Below are 22,032 nucleotides of genomic sequence, written 5' to 3'. Positions count from 1 at the left end.
GAGCTTTCACAAACACCCACAGTTGCACTTTACCTTTCTCCACCACAACACCAAACCGTACCACTGCTCTATTAGCACCACTGACGCTGCATTGACACAACAAAGTCTCACTGAAGAAAGCCCAAAGTACCGACGTATTCATTCCCACTCACTGACGGAAACACAACCCGCACGTCGAAGCTTCATAGGCAGCTGCTGCCCGCGACGCTCTCCACGCCAACGTCACTAACGGGGAAGATGCCTGCCAACGACGCTGGTGGTGGGGAGTGGAGGCGGTCACCTCGTTCTTGGCGGACTGGCCGCTGGGCTTGCCGAGGAGCCATGAGACGTGCGCTTGCTGGGACTTGGGGAGGCACTCCAGCAGCAGGCTGCTGTTCTCCACTCCGTACACCAGCTGCTCCTCCATGCTCTCTGCATCCCCAGCCACTGAAGCCACACACACAGCACTCAAGCAGGCCGCTTGTTGTTGTTGTTGTCGTGTTGAGTTTGGTGTCTCCCCCCTCCCACCCGCCGCGCTCCTCCGATGAGCAATGGTTGGCTACGTGCGGTGCGCAGGAAGCTCAACGCACGTACATCCTCCACAATCGCGTTCGTGGTTATTTTGCGTGATGTGTTGTGTGGTTTCGCGTCGGACTGGGAAACCGTTGTCTGACAGAAGTGGGGAACCTTGCCGGTGAGACAGAGAACGTCATAACCCCGTCCAGAGTTTGCACGTGCTGAACCAATTGCTGGTGAAAGATTGGATGTGTAAAAAAAACGAATTTATTTTTGTGCCGAGGGATTGATACTGGAAGGAGGTGTATTGTCTTGCATAATTATTTTGTCTCTGGAGAAAGGACAAAGCCACCACTTTGTGCTTAATAATACGAAAAGCAAACTTGCTGTGTTTGAAAAAACAAAACATGTATGACACATTTTATTGGAAAGACGGTTATTCACAAAATGCCCATGTGAGTATAAAGACTAGCTCTGTGCCCTTCTCTGGAATCCCGTGGATTTCTCAATAACTTATGAGACGTCACAAATATATAAACGCAAGTTTTACTTTTAAACATCACATTATCTGAAAATCTGCCGGAGCAGGAGCAGCGCAAGGCTGCTGGGCCCTGGATCCAGGTGCTCGCGGCCGGCACGACGAGGTCGCGAGTAATCATTGTTTGAAGCGCTGTCGCACACTTACGTGAGTAGTACTGGTCGGAGCACTGCGTGAGGGGGTCTCCGTTGCGAACGTCCTGCCGCCGTGACCTCCTGCTGCGAAAGCAAAAACCGTGATGGTAATGCTCACAGCTGCACAATAGCATCGTCATGGGCGCCCCGGTGGCGAGATGTTAACAACCTCGCCAGGTATACAGGAAGTAACGGGTTCGCCCCCGACCCTGACGCCTGCTGTATAATTGGAGTTTGCATGTTCTCTCTCTCTCCGTGGTAGCGTGGATTTTTCTCTGGGTCCTCCGGTTTTTCCCTCCAAATTTAGAATCAACATCACGTGTTTAGAGTATTTGGCTGCTAGAAATTTCCACATGATGATAAGCCACTTCGTTGAGCTATCATTTGTGCCAGGTCACTTCTGAAAAAGAGCTATGTAGCTCAGTGGGCCTTACCTGGTTAAATAACAAATATTTACAATAAATGTGTAGCTATACAGTCTGTTATCCTGTAACGCGGTAGTTGCATTCCTGAAGAACACCGCGATGTGGAAAAATCGCGTTATAATAAATAATATATAGTAGAGGGTATAAAGCACAATACACGAAAACACGTGAGATGCATATGCAGGTTGAGCACAGACTGAGGCGAGTGGGTAGCATCTACAAGCATCCAGCAGCATCCCAACGCCTTGCGCGATGCTACGCCGAGGCAGCCGCACAAACCGCTTATTCCTTATCGCGCGACGTAGTCCGCTCGATTCGCGCTCTACATCCAATCCGCGTTATGAAAGCCAACACGCGTTTGCAGCAGAACTGCCCGTAACGTCACAGGCAGCTTGAGGACGCGGCGAGAGCGTGGCGGCGGCGGGCAACCTGCGCGAGCTGGGGAAGTATCGCGTGCAGGAGGCGCCGTCCCAGGCGCAGTAGGGGTCCCGGGCGAGACAGCACTCGGCGCAGGCCTTGCCGTACACCCCGCAGCGGTGCAGCGCCAGCTGCGTGAGCCCGCCGCTCGAGCCGATGTAGAGGTATTGCTGTGGTCAAGGGACGGCAAGAAGAGGCCGCGTGCGCGCTGTGTGCGATGTCCAGGCTCTGTCGTGCCATGCTCAGTGGCGCATCCAAGTGGGGGGCGACTGGGGAGATGGGGGTGATTAACCCCCTCCCCCCCCCCCCCCACGAGTATTGGTGTTTTATTGATATTTAACGGAGAATTTTTTTAAAATATTATTTTGATAATAATGGAGAGGCATTCACAAGGGGGCCCCATACCTGGGTCAACTCCCCTTCCCTATTCCTCAGTTTCCGACTCAGGTGTTCTAAAGCTGCGAGGACGAATCGGGAGTTATGCCAAAGGGTGAATGAGGGGGGTTCCCGTGGTTCTTCCAGGAGCTCAGGATACAATGTTGGGTATTATCTCGGTGCCACACATCACGCTCTACAGATCGGTAATTTAAGCACAGAACGTCCTCATGGCGGGGCAGTCCCCAGAGGCGTGGATGCAACGTTTAGATGGTGCCCAGGGGCCACCTGGGCCAGTCGGGGGGTTTGGTTGAAACTCTTTTTTTTTAAACACTCAACTTCGTGTGCGTTGTTTTTTTCATTTAAACTCGAGCAACGTTCGCTCACGTTGAAGCCTATTTACCGACTGTTGAATCCGTTTACATTACTGGCAGCAAGCAGTAGTGATTAAAAAATGTATAGTTTGTGAAAACAACATTGAATCGTACACAGGGCACTTTTGAAAATGCGTTAGGGAACTCACCAGCTTTGATGAGATTTCCATGCTCAAGATGGGTTCAGGTTCCTAAGTTGAAACACACAAATGATGACTGAAATGAGTAAGTAAATAAACACCACAATGCATTCACAACCAGCACAAATTTGTGTTTACGTTGAATTATAGTTTAACCAAAGGCCTGCGACCACATCTCCTCATGCGTTCTGAGGAGCTAAGCAGGCCTGAGCCTGGATAGTGCTTGGATGGGCGACAGCATCAACAAACAGTCTGCTGCTGTAGGGCTGACAGGTTGCTATAGGGCTGCTATGGGGTTGTGAGATGACGCGGTGGGCTTTGGGTTGTTATAGGCTGCTATAGGTTACTGATTGCTATAGGGTTTCTATAGGTTACTGATTGCTATAGGGCTGCTATAGGTTACTGATTGCTATAGGGTTGCTATAGGGTTGCTATAGGGCTGCTATATGGTTGTTATAGGTTACTGATTGCTATAGGGTTTATATAGAGTTGCTATAGGGCTGCTATAGGGTGCTATAGGCTTCTATAGGTTGCTATAGGGGAGCAATAGGTTGCTATAGGGTTGCTATAGGGTTGCTATAGGTTTCTATAGGTTGCTATAGGGTTGCTATAGGGTTGCTATAGGGCTGCTATAGGGTTGCTATAGGGTTGCTATAGGGTGCTATAGGTTTCTATAGGGGAGCTATAGGCTGCTATAGGTTGCTATAGGTTGCTATAGGGTTGCTATAGGGCTGCTATAGGGTTGCTATATGGTGCTATAGGTTTCTATAGGGGAGCTATAGGTTGCTATAGGTTGCTATAGGGTTGCTATAGGGCTGCTATAGGGTTGCTATAGGGTGCTATAGGTTTCTATAGGGGAGCTATAGGTTGCTATAGGGTTGCTATAGGGCTGCTATAGGGTTGCTATAGGGTGCTATAGGTTTCTATAGGGGAGCTATAGGTTGCTATAGGTTGCTATAGGTTGCTATAGGGTTGCTATAGGGCTGCTATAGGGTTGCTATAGGGTGCTATAGGTTTCTATAGGGGAGCTATAGGTTGCTATAGGTTGCTATAGGGTTGCTATAGGGCTGCTATAGGGTTTCTATAGGGTGCTATAGGTTTCTATAGGGGAGCTGTAGGTTGCTATAGGGTTGCTATAGGGTTGCTATAGAGCTGTGAGACAACGCGGTGAGCAGCAGAGGTCAGTGCAGCAACAGCCAGCGCAGGTCTGTGCAAGGTAGCAATAAACCCCATGAATGTGCATCGCTCTAATAACTGGGCCAGTGGCAATTATTAGGTCGAGTGTGATGTCATCGCTACCGGCATTTGCCACCATTTCACTGCAGGGCTACAAATAGAAACTCCGCTCTGTGCTTGCGGCCTTCACCCCTGGAGGTGCAGACGAACCTTGAAGACCTGGATCTCCTCGAGAAGAACCTCCTCCAAGTCCTGCCAGGTCTGGCGCGGCACCGACACCACCTTGAGCACGGTGCCCACGTCTGCATTCGCCACGCGGCACGCACCACACACAAAGACAAAGATCCCCCGTGTAGCCTTAACAGACCGTTGGGGCAAGTTGACGTTAGAGAGCACCTATAAAGGTCGGCACACGAGGGGGCAGCATCACGCACGGCCGCCTTTGTATCCCTAGTGGCGATGTTTACACACCGCAGCAGGTACTCCTTTGCGGCTGAATCGACCTAGGGGAGGCCCAGGACCGGTTCAGATAATCGTCACTGCTGTTGGCCGTGAGCGGGAATCGAACTCCGGTCGTCGGGTTCGTAGCGCAGCGAAGCGCTAACCGCTGCACCACCGCTCCCCCTCCGCACCACCCACCCACCCCATGCCACCGCACACCACAAGCACCGCACACATCACATGACACAATGCTTATATGACACGCAAGTGTGTGTAACACACAAATCGCGCACCCCATTCGTGATTTGACTTCATCACGCAACTACAATGGCTAATTCTTACAAATTACATCACTCTCACTTGAGAGCGGGTAAAGCATTTTACCAGTTGACCCAATGCACAAGATTTATTTTAAATCCCCTGCTGCTGTGCGCCCCAGCAGCATGAAAGGAGCACACAGCAGTCGATCGGCAGGTTATGCATGGTAGGGTAAAGTGTGGGTTACTCTCCCTTCTACCAAGACATCTGTCCGGCGTGGAAGTGTAGGCCAAGTACTCTCCAGACAGGCTCTCTCTGGAGTTGCCTCTAGCGGAGGCCCTTCGACCAGCGGCGCCTTAAGCAAGCAATTCCAGACCCGCAACTTTATCCTCACAGTGGATACGGTGATTCACCATGGGAGTGGCTCAGCCACTGCTGATGGCTTTTGCATCGCCAGCCATGGGAAAGACAGCAAACTAAACACAAAAAGCAGTTCTAAAGAAAAGAGTATTCAATCTCGATTATTTAAAAGTGCATAGCTCCAGTGGCTTCCTAATATCGGAAGGAAGAGCGTTCCAGACGGCCGCAGAAGTGCATCTGAAAGCGCCGCGCGATGACGTGGTGACCACCGCCTTTGTTCGATGGCCAGCCAAAAGCTGCTGCTGCTGCGAGGATGACGGAGTTCACGCGATGGTTTACGCTCCAGGACGAGAACATCACAGAGAGACGACACAGAGAAATGTCACAGAGAGACACACCACGCTCGCCCCACCCCCAGAGAGACGACACAGAGAGAAGCGCCCCGCGTCCCCGCTGACCGGTGGCGATGAACATGACGTCGTAGTGGCCGTCGTCGGCCTCCACGCGGTCCACGACGATCTGCGTGAAGCGGTACCCCACGTCGGTCTGCAGCAGCAGCGGCCGCTGAGCCGCGGGCCGCACCGGGTGCAGCATCAGCGGGTGGCCCTTCACGAAGCTGACCACCTCGTCCGGGAAGGCCTTCGTCGACTCAAACCCCCCGAATATGCGACTCGGGCACTGCGGCGCACGCACAGGTAGATCAGCGCGTGTGTGTGTGAGTGTCATTGGTATTGGTGAGTGTCTGAGTTTGTGTGTCTTTGTGTGTGAGTGTCTGAGTCTGTGTGTGTGAGTGTCTGAGTGTGTGTGTGAATGTCTGGGTGTGTTTGAGTGTCTGGGTGTGTAGACTCAAATGAGTACCTGGTGCCGTATCTAAGTGTGTGTCTGAGTGTCTGAGTATGTGAGTGTGTGAGTGTTTGTGTGAGTGTTTGAGTGTGAGTGTTTGAGTGTGAGTGTGTGTATGTATGTGTGTGGGGAGCGGTAGTGTAGCGGTTAGCGCGCTGCGCTACGAACCTGGTGACCCGGGTTCGATTCCCGCTCACGGCCAACACCGGTGACGATTATCTGAACCGGGCCTGGGCCTCCCCTAGGTCGACTCAGCCTCAAATGAGTACCTGGTGTGATGTGTAAACAACGTCACTAGGGAGACAAAGGCGGCCGGGCGTGGTGTTGGCCACCCACCCCCTCGTGTGCTGTGCCAGCCTTCATAGGTGCTCGCTAACAGCACTTGCCCCTACAGTCTGTCAAGGCTACACGGGGGATCTTTGTATGTATGCGTGTCTGAGTGTGAGTGTCTGAGTGTGTGTGTTAATGTGTGTCTGAGTGTGTGTATGTATGCGTGTCTGAGTGTATGAGTGTCTGAGTGTGTGTTTGTGAATGTCTGAGTGTGTGAGTGTTTGAGTGCATACCTGTCAACCCATACGGTTTACCCGTATTCCTGTACAGGGAAATTTAATTTTCAGGTCCATACGGCGTACAGCCGTTTCAATACAGGCAACAACAAAAAATTATTGTCTATTTGTTTGTGTTTCTCCCTGATGATGGAACTTTGTAGGATGAACGTTGATATTTATAAGGGCACGGGGTGACCAATAAAGTCTTAATTGGTCTGTAATAAGGTAGGCACTGATAAGGGGTTGACATTTACGTGAGTATGTGAATATGAGCGTGAGTGTTCACATGGATACATGCCAGCTTTGTGTGAAAAATTATTCAATGTTAAATGTTTATGCTGCTCTTAAACACACCGTGTAGCTTCCCTAAATTAAAAAAAACGTCAGCGCAAAGGACTATTTACAAAACATCCGTGGTTTACCCAATGGGCTAGAAGCACGTGGTCACAATTTTGAGGTTTATTAAATACATTTATTATCCCACTCAAATTGAATGGAATTCATCAGAAACCCCAAAATATTTGTGCGTCGAATTTTCCAAAGTTATTTTTCCCCCCCACCGGGGTATCCAGAACGTCGTCGACAAGTGAAATGTTTGAAACCACAAATGCCGCTAAACCGCGCATCCCATTAGTCTGCCGGTATGCGTATATAATTCTTGGTGGCTGAACGCCTGATTAGCTGCGTATAGAGTTCGTTCGTGTGTGTGCACGTGTTATTATTCTGGCGATTGCGTTGTTCATGGATAACGAGCGCACGCGAACACACGCTTAGTGGCGAGGGACTCACGGTGCCAGGGCGCGGGTAGGGCACGCGGCCCTGGTACGCCACCCACTTGTGGCTGGGGCCCTCCTTATGGGCAAAGGGGCCCAGGAAGGTGCGGCGGACGTCCGCCATGCTGTACATGCACACGGCCGAGCCCGTGAACACGCTGCTGCAAGGCCACACAACGCACACGCGCACCTCGTCACCGACGTGCGCAGGGAGCACCAGAGCAGCCGTCAGCCTGCTACGAACCGCGGCGACACGGGCTTCGATTCCCGCTCACGGCCAACGCCAGTGAAGATTATCTGAACCGATCGTGGACCTCCCCTAGGTCGAATCAGCCTCAAATGAGTAGCTGGGTGCGGTGTGTAAACATCAACACTAGGTAGACAAAGACGGCCGGGCGTGGTGCTGGCCACCCACCCCCTTGTGCGCCGTTCCGGCCTTCATAGGTGCTACTCGCTTACTGCACTTGCCCTAACAGTATATTATAGGCTATCTTTGTCTTTGTATGTTTGTTGAACTTCTTTTGCACCGTACGTAGCCAACCATTCGAATCGGAGATGCGGGTGAAGGACAACAAACTGAGCACAAGAAGCAGTTGTCAAGAAATAACTTTTCAATCTATATTTAAAAGTGCGTAGCTCCCAGTGGCGGTCTAATATCGGAAGGAAGAGCATTCCAGACGGCCGCAGAAACGCATCTGAAACACTCACACACTCGCGATGTGGTGACCGATGGCCAGCCAAAAGCCGCTGCTGCGAGGATGACTGGAGTATTGATCGACACAACACAACTACGAGATAAATGATTGCACATAGGTGTGTGTTAGTCACGGAGGAAATATCGTTATCACGTTATTTTAACTCGACATTTAAGGCGGTGACGTGGCACAGTCGTTGCGCTTTGTGCTATAAACTCAGTGACTGGATTCCAAGCCATATTCAATGACGTTAAAGTGATATCTAAGTAAGTAGGGAAATAAAACTCAGCTTTATAGAGCGCCATTTCCACAAGGCCTCACGGTTGCTCTACAACACAATGCCGCTAAAAACCCTTAAACATTAAACTAAGAGTAAAACAAGCCTACACAGATGGATATGCAAGGGAACATTTAAATAAGTATACAGAAAATGAAGCCAAAAGACGACAAAGATGAAGACGAGTGGAGCAGGAGCGGCAAATAAGTCCGCCAGCGTCCCCCACGCCCACTCACAGGTTGTCGCCAACCTGAACAGACCCTGGGCCTCCACCCCATCGTCAACCTGCACAGACCCTGGGTCTCCACCCCTTCGTCAACCTGCACAGACCCTGGGTCTCCACCCCTTCGTCAACCTGCACAGACCCTGGGTCTCCACCCCTTCGTCAACCTGCACAGACCCTGGGTCTCCACCCTTCATCAACCTGAACAGACCCTGGGTCTCCACCCCTTTGTCAACCTGCACAGTCCCTGGGTCTCCACCCCTTCGTCAACCTGAACAGACCCTAGGTCTCCACCCCTTCGTCAACCTGAACAGACCCTGGGTCTCCACCCCTTCGTCAACCTGAACAGACCCTGGGTCTCCGCCCCTTCATCAACCTGAACAGACCCTGAGTCTCCACCCCTTCATCAACCTGAACAGACCCTGAGTCTCCACCCCTTCATCAACCTGAACAGACCCTGGGTCTCCACCGCTTCATCAACCTAAACAGACCCTGGGTCTCCACCCCTTCATCAACCTGAACAGACCCTGGGTCTTCACCCCTTCATCAACCTGAACAGACCTTGAGTCTCCACCCCTTCGTCAACCTGAACAGACCCTGGGTCTCCACCCCTTCGTCAACCTGAACAGACCCTGGGTCTCCACCCCTTCATCAACCTGAACAGACCCTGGGTCTCCACCCCTTCATCAACCTGAACAGACCCTGGGTCTCCACCCCTTCATCAACCTGCACAGCCCCTGGGTCTCCACCCCTTCGTCAACCTGAACAGACCCTGAGTCTCCACCCCTTCGTGAACCTGAACAGACCCTGGGTCTCCACCCCTTCGTCAACCTGCACAGACCCTGAGTCTCCACCCCTTCGTAAACCTGAACAGACCCTGGGTCTCCACCCCTTCGTCAACCTGAACAGACCCTGGGTCTCCACCCCTTCGTCAACCTGCACAGACCCTGGGTCTCCACCCCTTCGTCAACCTGCACAGACCCTGGGTCTCCACCCCTTCGTCAACCTGCACAGACCCTGGGTCTCCACCCCTTCGTCAACCTGCACAGACCCTGGGTCTCCACCCCTTCGTCAACCTGCACAGACCCTGAGTCTCCACCCCTTCGTCAACCTGCACAGACCCTGGGTCTCCACCCCTTCGTCAACCTGCACAGACCCTGGGTCTCCACCTCTTCGTCAACCTGAACAGACCCTGGGTCTCCACCCCTTCGTCAACCTGCACAGACCCTGGGTCTCCACCCCTTCATCAACCTGAACAGACCCTGAGTCTCCACCCCTTCGTCAACCTGAACAGACCCTGGGTCTCCACCTCTTCGTCAACCTGAACAGACCCTGGGTTTCCACCCCTTCGTCAACCTGCACAGACCCTGGGTCTCCACCCCTTCGTCAACCTGCACAGACCCTGGGTCTCCACCCCTTCGTCAACCTGCACAGACCCTGAGTCTCCACCCCTTCGTCAACCTGAACAGACCCTGGGTCTCCACCTCTTCGTCAACCTGAACAGACCCTGGGTCTCCACCCCTTCGTCAACCTGCACAGACCCTGGGTCTCCACCCCTTCGTAAACCTGCACAGACCCTGGGTCTCCACCCCTTCGTCAACCTGAACAGACCCTGGGTCTCCACCTCTTCGTCAACCTGAACAGACCCTGGGTCTCCACCCCTTCGTCAACCTGCACAGACCCTGGGTCTCCACCCCTTCGTCAACCTGCACAGACCCTGGGTCTCCACCCCTTCGTCAACCTGCACAGACCCTGAGTCTCCACCCCTTCGTCAACCTGAACAGACCCTGGGTCTCCACCTCTTCGTCAACCTGAACAGACCCTGGGTCTCCACCCCTTCGTAAACCTGCACAGACCCTGGGTCTCCACCCCTTCGTCAACCTGCACAGACCCTGGGTCTCCACCCCTTCATCAACCTGAACAGACCCTGGGTCTCCACCCCTTGGTCAACCTGCACAGACCCTGGGTCTCCACCCCTTCGTCAACTTGAACAGACCCTGGGTCTCCACCCCTTGGTCAACCTGCACAGACCCTGGGTCTCCACCCCTTGGTCAACCTGCACAGACCCTGGGTCTCCACCCCTTCGTCAACCTGAACAGACCCTGGGTCTCCACCCCTTGGTCAACCTGCACAGACCCTGGGTCTCCACCCCTTCGTCAACCTGAACAGACCCTGGGTCTCCACCCCTTCGTGAACCTGAACAGACCCTGGGTCTCCACCCCTTCGTGAACCTGAACAGACCCTGGGTCTCCACCCCTTCGTCAACCTGCACCGACCAGCAGGTGAAGTCTGTGGCCAAGCAACCCCCACGGTTGCCGTGGCATTGGGCTGCCTTCATCAAGCAGATTGCCAAAATGTCTCTAAACCAGCGGTTCTTCACCTTTACTGCAGCCTTGCACCCCTTAGGTTCTCAATCTTTTAGAAATGTATAATGTTAATAAATACATAGCGTTTGATGAAACAAATTAAGTTGTACTTACGTGCCCGTGTTTAATTTGTGTTTCGATGGTTTACCGTCTAAAAAATTCCGTCCATTTATTATACCCCCAGAAAGGGCATCACGCATCCCCCAGGGGGTGCAGCGTGCACCCCAGGTTAAGAAGAACCACTGCTCTAACTGTTTATATTATCTCTTCTTTGTTGATCCACTACAGCGAGCACTTTCATAGGACACCTTACTCGTCATGGTGCTGCCCTCCCCCGCATGATCACAACAGGACATTTGCATTTGAGATGTAGAATACAAAACTAATTCAACCTTAGGCAGCGGATAATTTGTCTTAAAACTGGACTTGAAAATGGGGAGTCATCAGTACAAACAGACGGGGAGAAGGGAGCTCGGGGACAACGGGGAAGGAGAAAACGAGCCGAGCAGAGATTGGCGAGAGTGTCCGCACAAGGTCTCGGTTGATGTGGCAGAGGGCACGGGGAGCGAGCAGAGTGAGACACAGATTCGAGTGGTGCACAGGGACGAGGCGTGGAGAATCTCGAATTATATAAAAATAATATTTGAGATGATTCACAATTGGATTGGGAGCCAGTGGAGGAGATATGAACATCGGGGTGATGTGGTCTCATTTACAGGTATTCCTTAGGAGAGGGTGCCACGGTCGAGAGATGTTAACTACCTCGCCTGGTAAGCAGGCGGTCGTGGGTTCGATCCCCACCCAGAAGCCTCAAAATTTGGAGTTTGCATGTTCTCCCTCTGGTCGCGTAGATTTTTCTCCAGGTCCTCAAGGTTTTTCCCTCCACATTTAGAAACATGCGTTTTGAGTATTTGGCTGCTATTAATGTCCACATGATGATGATAAACAACTTCGTTGAGCTATAATTTGTGGCCTGGTTGCTTCTGAAAAATAGCCGTATAGCTCAGTGAGCCGTACCTGGATAAATAAAAATAGTATTTTAAAAAACGTCTTGTTGGAGTGTTTTGCATCATTTGGTATTTGGAAGTAAGGAATTTGGTCAAGTCCTAAAGGAGACATTCATAATAGTCGAGATGAGAGGTGACGAAGGCATGAAGGAATGTGTCCATCAGCACAGGGGTCCAGCAAGTGCTGGATGCACGCGGGTGGAGGCGTTGCGACTGATTGTGTGTGCTCAGCGTTGAGAGAATGCTGCAGAGAGAGAGAGAGGGAGGGAGAGAACCTTCCGGGTCAAGGGATGTTGATGTTGAAGCGAATATCTTTATTTTAGATGTTTGTATTATTATTATTGTGATTAACTAAAAATGGGGCAGCTTAAGTGCAGAATTTTTGCCGCGCCGTGCAACTTTGTGACTACGTCGATTGGAACGGACAGACAGTTCAACCGTGTGAGGCTCAATGTGCGATGTCATCTTAAAGATTGAGTTTGCGGAAGGGCTAATTCCACTGATGTGCAGCAGAGGGATGTACAAATGCCACTACTTACAGTCTACTTGGACTGGTTCGTGTCTTTTCTTTGCAGAAAGAGGCCCCGTGAGTATTGGAGCAGATACGAAAATTAATTATAACAGAGGAAGCTGATTTGTCTCTATCTTATAGTTAACATTGGAGTGTTTTGTTTCGTTTCTAATAAATCGCATTTTTTATGACTTCAGCTCCATGGGAACCCAGAAATGAAGCCGCGTTACTTCTCCGTACATCAATCATGAACTGTTGTGAAATGCTCTACACAACACATACACACCACTTTGATGGCAAGGCGTCATCATATCCACAACGGCTTTGCCGGTGACGATCAAGTACACTTTACAACTGGAAAATTGTTCCGGCGCTGGAAAACTGTATATCGGGCTTAGTGCATATCACTATTGTTATAATTATAGATCCGCTTGTTTACTCGGTAAAGCCTCATTGAGTCTCAAGAATCTTTTTTTCAGGAGGGTCCTGCCAGGTTTTCACAGTATGGAGCGATGTTGTTGCTGCTACTGCTGCTGTGTGTAATCCCAATTGAGAAAATGGCAGGTATTGTTTTAGCAATGGGATGCGTGGGAGAAAATTGGAGAACCTGGAGGATACCCATGGGGAACAGCGGGTGGGGGAGGGAGAACAAACTTCACGCAGAAAGGTGCCCGGGTCCGGGAATTGAACCCAGGTGCTCCTTGCTGCGAGGCACACCCTGCCGCGCTGAAGCGAAATTTTCATCTGTGCAGAGTTCTCGTCGGGTGCCGCGTTCTCATGCCTCGTCAGTCATCGGCCATTGTGAAAGGGCAGTTGCCCGAGTCATGGGAAAAGCAAGCCTCCTACCTTGTCGTGGTGAAGATCGTGTAAATCACCGGATTCTTCGCATCCCTGGTTTGCAGCAGGTACACGTCCTCTGCAATGAAACCACCCCGCCACAAATGCCTCAGCGAAACTTCGTAGTAGTAATAATAATAAAGCAGCACTTCCTGCACTCTATCGCGGCCACGGTGGTTTGCACACACCTGGGACTTGTTCGTCGAATGAATGCCGTGCGGATTACACTGCAGCCACGAATGTTGCCATCATAATGTTGATGATGGCTTGGAGGGAAACTTTATACCCAAGTGGCCCCTCGGGGCCTTACCCCCTTACATACGTCTGCGGCTCTATAGAGCGCCGATTCAGTTACAGGCGAGGATAGTTATTTGAGATACATTCTATTGAAAATGTGTTTCTTTAAAACTGCAGCGAATGTGAGAACGCACAGATGGATGAATAAGCGAGTACATTAAACGTGATGTCCCGACAGAGTAACTGTACGTTTTCATGGGAAAATTTCGAGCACTTTTTTTTATTAAACTTTTAGCAATGTTACAATTATGTTTTACAAAGGACACTGAGGAAAATGAGTGGGATAAGAGTAAAAATAAAACACTATAAAAAGGTTGAAAAGATATATTGGGAATCAGTAAATATGATTTTTATTTGCAACCCCACATAAAAGTTTGAATACATTTTATATTCTCCCATTTTTTTAATTAAAAAAACTCAATATGTGGACTGGGAAATATGTTTAATTAAAGAGGTAAGGTTTTAAAATATGCCATGTGAGCCACAATCAATCAATGGAAGGGGCTAATCCCAGACTGGTGTAAAGATCACGATTGCGCGCTGAGTGGCTTTCTTTGTCTGACATGAAGAGAAATGCGCGGGTGGAAATTTAATTCCGAGCTATTTATGGGTTGTGCTTGGACCACGTATGTTACGTTATATTTTTCCATCCAAAAAAATAATGTAAATGGAGATTCAAGATATGAACAGTTACCAGATGGTAACGGCAAAACCATTTTTCTTTTGTGGAGGTGCTTTTAATGTAACATTTCGATGACAGGATAACTATTATGTGATAGTTTTACAAATTAAAACACGTACAGTCGTGAACGCACGCGATTTTTTAAGTCAAAACATACGCAGCCTCTTTCTGTCTGCGATTCTGGAATTGGAGCATATTTAACGTTGTATTTAAATGACTCAAATTCTATTATAACTGCGGAACTTGTAAAACAATAAATCACCGCAACTATCATTATCAGGAAATTACATCGGAACTGGCCATCGGCCCCTCGATCACCAACCTGCATTGGTGAAGTATGGTCAAACACCCCCCGTGATCGACATAGCAGGGGGTAGCTTTTCATCCAGCAGTGGATCGACAAGGGCCTGTGACATCCTTTACTGCTACGAAGTTTTGCTGGCTGAGTGGCCGAGGTTCGCGGGAGGTGGCGGCAGTTTGGCGCGAGACAAGCGGCGAAACGCTTTTAACCCTCGCTTCGCCGCTCACTCACTCACACAGCTCGTCAACATGGGTGTCCATGCCGTCCTCACTCACACAGTTCGTCAACATGGGTGTCCATGCCGTCCTCACTCACACAGCTCGTCAACATGGGTGTCCATGCCGTCCTCACTCACACAGTTCGTCAACATGGGTGTCCATGCCGTCCTCACTCACACAGTTCGTCAACATGGGTGTCCATGACGTCCTCACTCACACAGCTCGTCAACATGGGTGTCCATGCCGTCCTCACTCACACAGTTCGTCAACATGGGTGTCCATGCCGTCCTCACTCACACAGTTCGTCAACATGGGTGTCCATGCCGTCCTCACTCACACAGTTCGTCAAAATGGGTGTCCATGCCGTCCTCACTCACACAGTTCGTCAACATGGGTGTCCATGCCGTCCTCACTCACACAGTTCGTCAACATGGGTGTCCATGCCGTCCTCACTCACACAGTTCGTCAACATGGGTGTCCATGCTGTCCTCACTCACACAGCTCGTCAACATGGGTGTCCATGCCGTCCTCACTCACACAGTTCGTCAACATGGGTGTCGATGCCGTCCTGACTCACGCAGTTCATCCAAATGGGTGTCGATGCCGTCCTCACTCACACAGTTCGTCAAAATGGGTGTCCATGCCGTCCTCACTCACACAGTTCGTCAACATGGGTGTCTATGCCGTCCTCACTCACACAGTTCATCAAAATGGGTGTCGATGCCGTCCTCACTCACGCAGTTCATCAAAATGGGTGTCCATGCCGTCCTCACTCACGCAGTTCGTCAACATGGGTGTCCATGCCGTCCTCACTCACGCAGTTCGTCAAAATGGGTGTCGATGCCGTCCTCACTCACACAGTTCGTCAAAATGGGTGTCCATGCCGTCCTCACTCACGCAGTTCGTCAAAATGGGTGTCGATGCCGTCCTCACTCACGCAGTTCGTCAAAATGGGTGTCGATGCCGTCCTCACTCACGCAGTTCGTCAAAATGGGTGTCGATGCCGTCCTCACTCACGCAGTTCGTCAACATGGGTGTCCATGCCGTCCTCACTCACGCAGTTCGTCAAAATGGGTGTCGATGCCGTCCTCACTCACGCAGTTCGTCAAAATGGGTGTCGATGCCGTCCTCACTCACGCAGTTCGTCAACATGGGTGTCCATGCCGTCCTCACTCACGCAGTTCGTCAAAATGGGTGTCGATGCCGTCCTCACTCACACAGTTCGTCAAAATGGGTGTCCATGCCGTCCTCACTCACGCAGTTCGTCAAAATGGGTGTCGATGCCGTCCTCACTCACGCAGTTCGTCAAAATGGGTGTCGATGCCGTCCTCACTCACGCAGTTCGTCAAAATGGGTGTCGATGCCATCAGGGCCCGGCACGGAGCACACCAGCCGCGCCTTGAGGAACGTCGTCCACTTGTTGATCAGGCTCTTCTGCCCTCCCACGTCGTTCTATGGACACAGGCGCGCACACACAAAAAGGTCTTCCCCCATATAGCGTATTAATAGACTGCTGGGGCAAGTGCTGTTAGCGAGTAGCGCACGAGGGGGGTGGGTGGCCAGCACCACGCCCGACCACCTTTGTCTCCCCAGTGGTGATGTTTTACACACCGCACCAGGTACTCTGTTGAAGCTGAGTCGACCAAAGGGAGGCCCAGGCGGAGTTCAGATAATCGTCACTGGTTTTGGCCGTGAGCAGGAATCGAACTCGAGTTGCCAGGATTCTAACAAAGACATCACTAAACAAAAACGCTGCAAGTCCGCACGTTGATCATTTTTGTCTTTAATTTCCAGGTAATAAAATAAACTTCCTTCAATTTCTCTACTTAAAATAAAACATATTTTAGTGATTTAGTCCATAATTGTAATGGTACGTGGAAACACAGGTGGGAGTTTGTTTAATTGCACACAATGCTCAGTTTACACAGCACTCATCCCATTCTGGGGCCACATCAAACACCAGTGGCGAGTGGTTGCTGTATCTGGACAGCGCTCACAACAACGATCGGAGCGCCGGACGGATAAAACACAGCCAGTTGACACAGTAGGGGCACAGGTCAGTCATCTCAGTCGACCCGTGGCACCTGGGTCTGTCCCGTGGCCTCCTGCCAGCGGGCCTTCGACACTACAAGTGGCCTTAAAGTGCACCTAGCCTGGTATAAGCGCCATGGTGGCATCACCGCCACCTAGTGGCGAATGGCGGTTGTTGTTGTTGTTGACCAGCGCTCGGGTTGGTGACGATGGTACAACGGGCAAGCCATAGGCCACGGGGCTACGTGGTGGGCTACGTGGTGGGCAGCAGAGGGCAGTGTAGCACTGTGCAGTACTTCAACACGGAGTTGGCTGTCCCGACCAAAAATATCCATGAGTTTGTTTATTGGGTTAGATTGCGTAAATATAAATGCGTCGTTAAACCCACCACCACCACCAGTCACAGCCAATTCGTAAGGTTTGTCACGCTAACAAAGCGTGCCAATTCGTAAGGTTTGTCACGCTAACAAAGCGTGCCAATTCGTGACTAGTTCAGGACTCCGGTGTGTTGGAGACTACACTGTTCAGTATTCCTTTCCTTGCCCATCTCCGTGGCCTCGGCCTTCACCATCCCACACTGACCAGTGTGGTGAAGTATGGTCAAATTAATGGTACAGCTGACAGGACGCGGGAGGCCTTCGTGCAGCAGTGGATTGACAAAGGGCTGTGTGCACGTGATACAATGTAACTTTACAGGCTCACAAACCGCCGTGCGATAAGGCACGGAGTGCAAAAGCAGCGGTTAACGGAGTCGACGGTCCGTGCAGCATTCCTCGGCGCTTGCTCTCCTCGCCCATTGCACCTCCCCCCGAGTTGTTTCTGATTTCATTTCTCATTCTACCTGATCTCGTCACTCCCCCCGAGTCGTATTCCGTAAAGCGGTGCCATCGCCACGGGCGGTTTCACGAGCAGCGAGGGTCTGCGTGAACTCACCCGGCACACTTGCCCGATGCGCGAGTACACCGCCTTGCCCGGGTGCTCCGACTCCATCGCCGTTTCGCGGAAAAAGAAGTAGACCTTGTCGTCGTCCTCGTAGCCATTGCTCTCGGGAACTCTGTGCGCTGCGATGAACTTCGGCTCTGGAAAAAAACATACATTTGCATTGAACGTCAGTTGAACACGCGGCCAATGATATTCCATAATAGAGGTTTTTTTGGGGTTGGATCGCGTGGATATAAATGTGTCGTTAAACCCGCCGCCACCCAGCGTGGCCAATCATTAAAGTTTTGTCACGTAAAACAAAACGTGCCAATTGGTTACTCGTTCAGCACTAACTGGTTGTGCATTGGAGAATAAAGCCACGACATTTATAATTCGAGTAGAGTGACGTTTCGCCGGTAATTACAACCGGCCTCGTCAGGCGACAGCGGGGGTTGTGGAGAAATCCTCCTCCTGTTTGGTTTCACGTTAGGCCACAACAAGCGCATGCTGGGACGAACTCTGCGTACGGACGGCCGGTAGATCGCACGCTACACGGGAATCGCGTTATTTGCAAAATGGTAATTAAAAATGTGTCAATTATGCAAGGACGGAAAAGTCCGAAATTGCAGTACCACAATTGCGTGCCGATGCCACCCCTGCTAGATCGGGGTTCTATAAAACCACTCTCAAGAGGGTACTTGGCCTACTCTTCCATGCTGGACAAACGTCTTGGAAAATGTGGCAGGAACCAACGCTCCTACCCCACCACACGTGGCCTGCCGAGAGTGTAACTGTGGTATTATACAAAGCAAACCAGTATACACGTGTGATTATAATCTCGTCCATGAGAGCTGGATTCTTCTGAATTATGTGGTGGGGGGGAAGAAGAAGAAGAAACCCAACAATGATATGACAACGTTTCATGCAATCGCTTTGTAAACCGGCTAAGTTATCAACTCGCTACGCTTAGGGCTGTCCGGAGCTGAAGCCACCATCTCGGCAGCGACAGCTCGGTTCTAGCCCCCCATCCCCCCGCCAGGGCACTGCGACGCCCACCGCGACGTCCACCGCAGCTTTGACTCTCGTGCAGAGGTGACTCTCGTGCAGAGGTGACTCTCGTGCAGAGGTGACTCTCGTGCAGAGGTGACTCTCGTGCAGAGGTGTCTCTCGTGCAGAGGTGACACTCGTGCAGAGGTGACTCTCGTGCAGAGGTGACACTCGTGCAGAGGTGTCTCTCGTGCAGAGGTGACACTCGTGCAGAGGTGACACTCGTGCAGAGGTGACACTCGTGCAGTGGTGACTCTCGTGCAGAGGTGACACTCGTGCAGAGGTGTCTCTCGTGCAGAGGTGACTCTCGTGCAGAGGTGTCTCTCGTGCAGAGGTGACACTCGTGCAGAGGTGACACTCGTGCAGAGGTGACACTCGTGCAGAGGTGACACTCGTGCAGAGGTGACTCTCGTGCAGAGGTGACACTCGTGCAGAGGTGTCTCTCGTGCAGAGGTGACTCTCGTGCAGAGGTGTCTCTCGTGCAGAGGTGACACTCGTGCAGAGGTGACTCTCGTGCAGAGGTGACACTCGTGCAGAGGTGACTCTCGTGCAGAGGTGACACTCGTGCAGAGGTGACTCTCGTGCAGAGGTGACACTCGTGCAGAGGTGACACTCGTGCAGAGGTGACACTCGTGCAGAGGTGACACTCGTGCAGAGGTGACTCTCGTGCAGAGGTGACTCTCGTGCAGAGGTGACACTCGTGCAGAGGTGTCTCTCGTGCAGAGGTGACACTCGTGCAGAGGTGACACTCGTGCAGAGGTGACACTCGTGCAGAGGTGACACTCGTGCAGAGGTGACTCTCGTGCAGAGGTGACACTCGTGCAGAGGTGACACTCGTGCAGAGGTGACTCTCGTGCAGAGGTGACACTCGTGCAGAGGTGACTCTCGTGCAGAGGTGACACTCGTGCAGAGGTGACACTCGTGCAGAGGTGACTCTCGTGCAGAGGTGACTCTCGTGCAGAGGTGACACTCGTGCAGAGGTGACACTCGTGCAGAGGTGACACTCGTGCAGAGGTGACTCTCGTGCAGAGGTGACACTCGTGCAGAGGTGACTCTCGTGCAGAGGTGTCTCTCGTGCAGAGGTGACACTCGTGCAGAGGTGTCTCTCGTGCAGAGGTGACACTCGTGCAGAGGTGACACTCGTGCAGAGGTGACACTCGTGCAGAGGTGACTCTCGTGCAGAGGTGACTCTCGTGCAGAGGTGACACTCGTGCAGAGGTGACTCTCGTGCAGAGGTGACTCTCGTGCAGAGGTGACTGTCGTGCAGAGGTGACTCTCGTGCAGAGGTGACTCTCGTGCAGAGGTGACACTCGTGCAGAGGTGACACTCGTGCAGAGGTGACTCTCGTGCAGAGGTGACACTCGTGCAGAGGTGACTCTCGTGCAGAGGTGACTCTCGTGCAGAGGTGACTCTCGTGCAGAGGTGACACTCGCGCAGAGGTGACTCTCGTGCAGAGGTGACTCTCGTGCAGAGGTGACACTCGTGCAGAGGTGACTCTCGTGCAGAGGTGACACTCGTGCAGAGGTGACACTCGTGCAGAGGTGACTCTCGTGCAGAGGTGACTCTCGTGCAGAGGTGACTCTCGTGCAGAGGTGACACTCGTGCAGAGGTGACACTCGTGCAGAGGTGACTCTCGTGCAGAGGTGACTCTCGTGCAGAGGTGACTCTCGTGCAGAGGTGACACTCGCGCAGAGGTGACTCTCGTGCAGAGGTGACTCTCGTGCAGAGGTGACACTCGTGCAGAGGCACAGGGGTGTCACCCCTGGAGGACATGGCCACCGCGGTGAGATCGTCCAACATTACAACAAAGAGTAACGGCTACGGCTATGTTAGTACACACGATCAACAAGAGGTACGGAAACAATGGGCGTGCATGTGCATACGTTGTACATACGTTGATTACCATATAAATAACCCAATTGATACCCATCGCTCAAGGGGTGCTCACAAGTGATGCCATCACATCTACATCCCTCTAATTAAGGAACGAAACAGGAGGATTTCTCTACAAATCTGTCTGTCGCCTGATGAAGCTGGTTGTAATAACTGGCGAAACGTCGTACTCAGATTGTAAATGTTGTGGCTTGGCTCTCCAACACACCGGTTAGTGCTGTACTAGTATACTACACTATACACTACACACTAGTGCTGTACTAGTATACTACACTATACACTACACACTAGTGCTGTACTAGTGACGAATTGACACGTTTTGTTTACGTGACAACCCTTACTTCTTGGTTGTCGGGTGGTGGCGGGTTTAACGACACATTTATATATTTACGCGATCTAACCCAAAAAACTGCATTGTGGATTACAACAAATATTTACACTAAACCCATAGCCATTCTGCTGCTCCGTGTGACACTGGCAGATCTGTCGCAGCAAGGGACGTCGAGCGGACCTCTGCCGGCGCTCGTGCCATAGGGCCAGGATGCGGAACGTGTCCAAGAGTGCGCGTGCGGGACGTGTCCACGAGTGCGCGTGCGAGAAGCGCAACGCGTATGATTGCATTTACATTCAACTGAGACGTGTGGCTCGTGATTTCGATATCCAGATGTAGCGCATCATATATTACGTGCATCGGTAATGGAAGGATGAATATTTCAAGTGAAGCACTATTTGTTAGATATACTGGCACGTGTTTGCTAGTTATTGCCTTGGGGTGTTTACGTGCAATTGATCAGCCATGCAGGGAATACTACTCCTGGAAAGACCCCGTACTCTACTGGAATACATATATGCCACGTAATTTCCAGCAAACACAATGTACACAATATAATTTATTAAGTTCTGTTGTCGTTACTGAACGATGTAATGCCTTCCTCAGATAGGGGCATCGCACAAGCCACTTGTTCTTTCTAAGAACACCATCACCACAACAGTGACAAACATCAGAGGAAAGGCATCGTGGAGCTGATCATGCGGACCCTGACCCGAGTTCAGGACCCACTGTAAAACGAGATCAATAACTGACGTGTGACCGGTTCCCATGAGGGTGGGAGTGTGCTGCGGGCCACAGCGGATGCGCGCCGGGCAGCCACTCACCCACTCACCCTCCCCACCACTGACGGTCACAGGGTCTAGCCCCGGGAGTCGGCGATTGGCGCGATAACAACCCCGCCGCGGTGGTGTGACCCCGAACATCGCGGCGTTATCTTGGGTCGGCTGTGACGAGGCTAATCCCTGTGGAGTCCTTAGAGGATACACTGACGCTGGCCAACAGCGGAGGCTTTGCCTTTCACGTTTGCCCCCATCTATTCCCAATGGCCGCGTCGCGTGCGGTGCACACACTCCTCCTCTGCCCCGATCTCTGCCACGA

General features: G+C 51.6%; 1 protein-coding gene across 5 annotated transcripts in view; it reads right to left on the bottom strand.

Annotated features, from left to right (window-relative positions):
* LOC144729273 (semaphorin-3A-like) overlaps nt 1-22,032 on the bottom strand; it is a 158,000-nt gene that overhangs the window by 2,759 nt on the left and 133,209 nt on the right. For 2 of the 5 annotated variants that reach the window (XM_078609404.1, XM_078609403.1), the window contains exons 8-17: nt 17,676-17,821; nt 16,049-16,163; nt 13,223-13,292; nt 7,314-7,458; nt 5,592-5,811; nt 4,285-4,376; nt 2,908-2,949; nt 2,022-2,179; nt 1,181-1,251; nt 281-426 (exon numbers count right to left, since the gene is read on the bottom strand). In XM_078609404.1, the coding sequence (XP_078465530.1) occupies nt 281-426; nt 1,181-1,251; nt 2,022-2,179; nt 2,908-2,949; nt 4,285-4,376; nt 5,592-5,811; nt 7,314-7,458; nt 13,223-13,292; nt 16,049-16,163; nt 17,676-17,821 (1,205 nt within the window). The remainder of the gene's footprint in view (nt 1-280; nt 427-1,180; nt 1,252-2,021; nt 2,180-2,907; nt 2,950-4,284; nt 4,377-5,591; nt 5,812-7,313; nt 7,459-13,222; nt 13,293-16,048; nt 16,164-17,675; nt 17,822-22,032) is intronic. The other 3 variants (XM_078609405.1, XM_078609406.1, XM_078609407.1) reach the window with 3 other exon arrangements.

This window comes from Lampetra planeri, chromosome 32 (genome assembly GCF_965212315.1).
Source record: "Lampetra planeri chromosome 32, kcLamPlan1.2.h2, whole genome shotgun sequence".
In the NCBI taxonomy this organism is placed as follows: Eukaryota; Metazoa; Chordata; class Hyperoartia; order Petromyzontiformes; family Petromyzontidae; genus Lampetra; species Lampetra planeri.
Note: the sequence above shows the minus strand (reverse complement) of the source record. Positions and strands in the feature narration are given on the sequence as shown.